Source organism: Platichthys flesus, chromosome 3, assembly GCF_949316205.1.
Source record: "Platichthys flesus chromosome 3, fPlaFle2.1, whole genome shotgun sequence".
Lineage (NCBI taxonomy): Eukaryota > Metazoa > Chordata > Actinopteri > Pleuronectiformes > Pleuronectidae > Platichthys > Platichthys flesus.
This window is the reverse complement of record NC_084947.1, coordinates 17390917-17397789: the sequence shown is the minus strand read 5'-3', so window position 1 is coordinate 17397789 and position 6873 is coordinate 17390917. Positions and strand designations below refer to the sequence as shown.

Below are 6873 nucleotides of genomic sequence, written 5' to 3'. Positions count from 1 at the left end.
CATGTTAGCTTAGATGTTGCTATTGAATAATTTTATTTTCAGATTTTATTGGAGTTTCCAATTTGTTTATTATACCTACATGAATTAAATATTTACACACTTATTTGGAAAAACCCAATTGAGAATAAAATCTCCATCATACAATCTATTGTCTATATGTATTCCTACTCTTTTTTCACTTTCCCTTCTTGTTTGATATGCATGATGTGAGTTTGTCATGATCACACAACGTTAAGGTTATGTTTACATTACAATGCCATGGAATGTGATGAGGTCACGTTTGTGTTTTTCTATACATGTGTGGTAACTTTAATAAAAGTTGAATCAAAGCCTTTATCAAAAGGACATTGCCCATACTGTATAAAGTGTGGTCTGTCAGTGCAACATTTACTTTAAGTGTAACGTTTTCCAGATCTAGATTCAAGATTCAAGACTTCATTGTCATCTGCACAACAATTACATTTAGCAGTCGCTGGCATTGAAAAGCTTGGGTCACTGACTCCCTTCTGGCATTGCTCAAAATATAAATAAAGCAAAAATAAAAAATATATGTAAAATAAACAAATGTATGCATATGTATCATACAGGTTTATAATTATTCGTATTGTTATTATTGTTGTTGCTTTCATTATTATAACGGTTTTTCAGGAGCAGAAGAAAGTGTATTTTCCTCATCCTGGTTCTTTCAAAGGAAGATGTAGGTTTCCGCACCGTTTCTCCACGTGACCTCACCGGCTGATGACAGAGCGGAAGTGTCATGGCGCCGCGCGTCCTCCACGGTCCTGCAGCGTCACAAACAGCTCCACACGACTTGTGATGACTCTTCTCCACCTCGTCTGGACACAGAATCTGTTTAGGAAATCACAGGAATAAATCCGTGAGTATCCGGAGGAACACAGAGCGTCAACACTCAGCACTGACAGTGTTAAAGCTGCGTCTCCTGTGATTTAATGTTGTGATCTGACCACGTGTTGCAGGATTTTTGCTGTTGTTGACACAAATTCTTTAAAATTAAGAGTCACGGTGATAAAACAAACTCAGTTTGAAGTGGCCGTTTGGCTTGTACACCTAAAATGTCTATTAGTGGTTTATACCACTAAAGTACACCTTGGTTACGGAGGAACACTGTTCTCTCCATAGCCTACATCCTATTTTACATGGAAATAGTAATATAACTTACTGTACTCAATTATTTATTATAATTTCCTCGTTGATGTGCTATATGAACGTGTGTGTGCTGAGCTGAAGAATAGTTTAAACAAAAGGAAAAATTGTTCAGGATTTAAATGCAGTTAATATATAACCCTCTTGCCTTTCTTTAGTGGCCACTTTAGAAAAAAAAGACTTTTTGAATAAAACTTTACCCATAACCAAAGCTCACTGACACATTATCTACATTTAAAAAAAAGGTGCTCTGAATGAAACCACATGCAAAGTAAAGATTGTAAGTCCTTGGAGGAGATCTGTTTTTCATACTACCGATATCATTAAATGAGAAATACACTTGCCTGCCACCTAAAGTTTAGAGTGAGTTATATATGTAGATTTAAAAGCAGGAATAACTGTGACTGTTTTAAAAGACTAGCATGGAGGAGAAACCTTTGAGAAAAATATGTAATTGAAATAACCAGAAAGATTTAGAGGTCTCAAATCTGTGTCCGTATTTATATGAGTGGAAAACAAAAGGACACTGCCACTTTGAGCCTTTAAAAGCAGACATGAATATTATTATCTTAATGTCCATTGGTGGACACTGCAAATGTTGCTGTCAAAAAATTAACAGATGTTATTTCGCTTTTTTTAACCCAAATCCTGGGCCTCATAAAAAAACAAATGACATAGGGTATAGAATTAAAAAACTTGACTTCCAACAAAGTTTGGCACGGTAAGGAATCAAACTTTTCAAGGTTACCATGATTAAATGCTTCTGTGAAGCTATAAAAACGAAATATTGTCACTCTCCAGTTCAGGATGGCTGAGTCAGGCTCAGGTGATCCCAGTGGGCAACGTGTGCCAACTCCTGGAGGGAGCAGTGCCGGACCGATGAAGGGCCGCCGACCTTCAGGTGCCATGACTCCCGTCCGTCTCCCTTCAATGCGATCGAGAGACCTCACCCTGGGCGGTGTGAAGAAGGTGTTGATTACACTGAAGAATATATATATTTATGACATTGTTATATATACAATGAATTGATCAATTGTCTTCTAATAATCTGACTGTTGCAATGATTGATCCCTGTTTTTGTGTTATTCTTTAGAAAACGTTTACACCCAACATCATCGGCCGAAAAGCCAAAGAGGAGTAAGTTTCCTTATTGATGGTAAAGGAGACAAAAAATGCCAGAGAAAATGGATACAACTGTTTTTCTGTCTGTTGGTCAACCACATTCTGTGTCGCGGCAGCACAAAACTTGAAGGCGGGGAAAGGAGAGAGAAGAGGGATGGCAATCGAGGGCGAGGTCAGAGAGAGAGAGGCAGGGGCCGAGGTCGTGCAGAGGTCATCCAGTCCCACTCTATTTTTGAACAGGGGCCTGCTGAGATGATGATGAAAAAGAGAGGTAGGAGTTCAGCTTGCAAAAACACACATTGTGCACCACTTTGGCTGACACGTTCTTTAAATCAATGCAATCAGGCGGCTATGAAAATGAGAGAGATGCTCCGAGCGCGGCGCCCTCACCCATCATCAATATTAAAAAGGAGAAGAGGGAGACGGAGGATGAGACTAAAGAGATCCTGCGCAATCTAGAACGAGAAAACGTGAGACCCATACATCAGTATTATACTAAATCGCTTTATTTTGCTTTTTCCCCAAAAATAACAATCGTTTTTCCTTTGGTTTTCTCAGTTTATAGACGATCCCTTCCTGCAGAGTGAGGAGAGTAGCTGCCCCGTCCAGCTCCCCCTTGCTGTGTCAGGATGGGGATTCAAGGAAGAATTCAGTAACACTGTTAAAATTGAGAAGATGGAGGATGATTGTGACCCTATGGAGCCTGCAGTTAAAGGTGAAGGCAGATTTTTGTAATTTCAAAGGTTCAGTTTATAGAATTAAGTGACCTTTTTAATGGTGAAGTTGAATGCTGCAGCTGAATCTTGTCACATAGCTGCTCTCTCAAAAATATGCATCGTCGTCTCTTCAGTCAAACAGGAGCCAGAGGAAATAGAAATAAAGAAGTCCGAGGGAGCGTTCAAGCCTCCTCCTATCCCTGAGCCCGAGATTCTGCACGACCTGCTGAATAGGTGGAGTCTGAGCAAAGGGGAGGAGCTGTTCTTTATTCAGCTGCCCGACTCGCTGCCCGGCCAACCCCCCACCAAAGAGCACAAGCCACAGAAGACGGAGGTGCAGTCAGAGGATGGACAGTCTGTGCTTCTGAAAACAGAGTCTCAGGTACAGTAGGTACAGCTGCGGTCTAATGTGTTAAAATACATAATGGTACTGAGGTTAAATGTGTAAAATGGAATGTTTAACAGGAAGAGGAGGCTGAAGAGAACTGCTGTAATCTGAAAGATCTGCGGGAGGGTGTTGTAGGAAAGATGCTGGTGCGGAAGTCAGGCCGGGTTCAGCTCATACTGGGACAAGTGACTCTGGACGTGTCACTGGGAGCATCGTGCTCTTTCCTTCAGGTATGATGGCCGATTAGTCATTGATGTGTCTTCCACTTTGTCTGTGTTTGTCTCAAAACTGTGTTTGTCTCAAGATAAGATACAATTGACCTTTATTGACCCTCTGTGGAGGAAATTCATAAATGACACAGCTACACAAGGCAGCAGCAACAGTGCAGGGGGAAGATATATTAAGAATAGAAATATAAATTAAAATAGATATACTGTATACGATGAGAAATAATTCCTGATATATAAAAAATGTGTAATATATGGTTAAAGATCAATCTTATAATAAACATTTTAGCGTTTGACCATAAAAGCTTTGAGGCACATGGCTGGATGAGTCTGTGGCTGAACGTGCTCCTGAGCTGCCTCAGCTCAGCAGGAGATGAGAGGACTTGTCCATGATGTCTTTAAGTTTTCCTCTCATCCTCTGTTCAGTCACTGCCTCCACACAGTCCAGTTCCATCCCCTCCACAATAGTAAAATGTCTGGAACATTTAGGCGAGGGTGGTGTCCGGATGGAGCATGCAGGGGGCAGGACATGTCGTATATATATATTCTGCTGCGGCGATCACATGGTTTTGTTAACTGAACACTGAGACCGGAGTCAGACCTTATCGTCAAAACCTCTCAAATCTTTCCAAGTTGATGTCTTTCTCGACGTGTCCGACGTGAATGGATCCTCTTTCTTTTATCGAGAGATTTTTTTATTTACTTTTTCTATTACAGTTTTGTGTCTGTCACACGTTACAAGTGTCATAGACCCATCCAATTTTCCAGACATTTTCATGGCTGTATCCTGCCATGATCTCACACAGACATTTTTTGGACATAAACTGGGGGCTGATTGTAAAAGTTCTGGAAAATGTCAAGACCAACTGACTAGGACATTTGTATTTGGACATACAGCTTAATTTTCTACAGGCCAGTTAATTTAACAAAGGGTAAAATATTTATATTCAGAGCTCTGAACTTTTCTGACGTGCTTTTCTCTTCTTCTCTCAGGAGCTGGTCTCTGTCGGGACGGAGGGAAGAACAGGCGACTTGACTGTTTTGGGAAATGTCCAACACAAAATGGTTTGTTCTCCAGACTTTGAGGCTTTACTGGAAGGCCGTGCTTGATGTTCAAGAAAGCAGCACGGCCTCCTCCAGCCATGACAGGGGGATGCACTTATGGTGGGTTGTGATGTTGAAAAGATACTCCTTGTTACTGTGGACTGTCCCTGGACTGTTGAATGCGCAATCAACCATCCAGGGACGCAAACTTGTGTCTGCAGAATGGTTATAACAACCTTATGAAATACACTATCTGTAAATACGAGTCATGACTGAGTCTTTATTTTCTTCTTAGGAAACAATAATATTAATTCAGGGCTCAAAGGTTGAATGCTGTGCCAAATGTCAGGACTATTTTCATTTTTCTGCAACTGCAATTGCTTGATAAAACTGTAAATGAATGTAAATGTGTGAATAAAAAAAGTGTTATTCAAGTAGGTGTCAAATTGGAATTGTTTGTTCACAAAACTGAAAAAATAATAATTTTGGCCATGCAGGAGGTACAGGATGTGAGATATAACCCCTGTTAGAATAATGCCCTTGTGTTTGTGCTGCATGAACTATTGAAGAATTACATTAAAGAAGGTGGTAACACTGAAAGATAAGGGATGTTCAGTTGTGTGGACACATGGTTTACCTACGTACTAAAATTTAGTCTGAAGCAGCTAGAAATACATTTTGATATTGAATATTGATCATGAAAGTGAATATGCATATGATATTGAAATAACATGATGAATGACAACAGTAATATAGATACTTGTTTAATACAAGCAGGTTTAAAAGGACTTTTACTTTGACAGTTAGTGGTAAAAGGTTTTGTAATCATACAGCCCGGCCACCCATTCATCACAAGGAAAATAAAACTCAACATATAACCCAACATTAAATAAAAAAAAATATAATACAAAATTTTATAAAATTAAAAAAATGAATTAAATTAAATTAGTCCTGCGCAGTAAGCGCAGGACTAAGCGCAGGAGTATTGCGAAGGTCAGTCACCTGTGAAGACCATCATCATTTACCCCTGAACCAGCATGGAGAAATGCGCTCCCTGGGCCATGAGGAACTTAGTACACTAACAGGATGGACAAGTTATCGTGTGTGTGTCCGTGTCGTTCTATACTGCTTTTGATACACACTTCAGAGAATTTTTTTTATACTTTTCTACATCTGAATTTTCCACGGGATTAATAAAGTATCCATCTATCTATCTATCTATCTATCATATATTTGACAGCCTTACTTAAAAGTTACTTTGATATTTTTGGATTTTTGGATACTGGATGATTTAACATGCTTTAAAAAACTATTGTTAGAGAATAACCCAGTAGTTTCCAACCTTGTCCTTTGAGGCCTTACAAGAATCACTTGTAAGTCTGCTGCTTTGATTAAGGCTCCAATAGATGTGCGACAAAAAATGCGGGAGGATTGGCAGGACAAATTGTATGGCAGAGGGAACAGAATAATACACTCCTGATCAAAATCTTAAGACCACATTTCTTGAATTTGCATTTTGCACTGTTGAATCTTAGGAAGGTTCTAAGTAGAGTTTCAAAATGCAAAAAGAAGAAATGGGAACAAGAGCCCAAAAGTTGTGAGCAGGCAATTTATTGAAAACAACAATTTAACTGAAGTAGGCTGTTCATCAGCTGATCAAAAGTTTAAGACCACAGCTAAAAAAACAAAAAAACTCCTAAAACTGAAATTAAAGTGTCAAAAACGGACTCAGTAATGAGTAGTGGCAGGCGTGTTGGTTTATCCTAAATAAGAGAAGAGCAGGACTGGTCCAATTTAAGTATTTATTGAGATGCAATGAAAGTTGAACAACATAGCTATGGACAATTATCACAGCCTAGGCTAATTAAGTTAGCAATAGGTAGTTAATAATGGCCCGAACAAAAGGGGTTTGATATAGTTATAACAGTAGATTCAATATGATTGGTTATGAAAGATTGAAGGGGAGTCACCGCAAATCAATTTGGTTCTCCCTTATTGGTCCACAGCTGTAGTCCCCCGCCTCTTGTCAAGGAATCCAGGAAGTGACAAGAAGCCGCTCTCCGTGACGCTACTACTACTCTGATAGTTGCTAAGCAAAATGTTCTCTTCATGAAAGGCCTTGACACAGCTGATGCCATGTAGGCCATTGGCGAAAGGAATATGATGTTCCTGCTATATTCAAACAATGTCCACTTGGTGTAAACATTAGGAT

At 39.5% G+C, this 6873-nt stretch overlaps 1 protein-coding gene across 1 annotated transcript; it reads left to right on the top strand.

Moving 5' to 3' along the window:
* Positions 1–735: 735 nt before the first annotated feature.
* Positions 736–5095, top strand: polr3d (polymerase (RNA) III (DNA directed) polypeptide D). Its single transcript, XM_062384792.1, has 9 exons — positions 736–877; positions 1966–2133; positions 2258–2301; positions 2403–2557; positions 2632–2756; positions 2845–3001; positions 3137–3384; positions 3468–3620; positions 4611–5095. Exons 2-9 carry the CDS (start codon positions 1972–1974, stop codon positions 4725–4727), a joined length of 1161 nt encoding a protein of 386 aa, XP_062240776.1. The 5' UTR covers positions 736–877; positions 1966–1971; the 3' UTR covers positions 4728–5095.
* Positions 5096–6873: the final 1778 nt, after the last annotated feature.

Bases quoted from the DNA above. Each gene is read 5' to 3' on its own strand.
- polr3d (XM_062384792.1), top strand. From the start codon at position 1,972: ATGGCTGAGTCAGGCTCAGGTGATCCCAGTGGGCAACGTGTGCCAACT. The intron at 2,134-2,257 runs GTGTTGATTACA...GTTATTCTTTAG, and splicing joins CCCTGGGCGGTGTGAAGAAG to AAAACGTTTACACCCAACAT. The intron at 2,757-2,844 runs GTGAGACCCATA...TGGTTTTCTCAG, and splicing joins GCAATCTAGAACGAGAAAAC to TTTATAGACGATCCCTTCCT.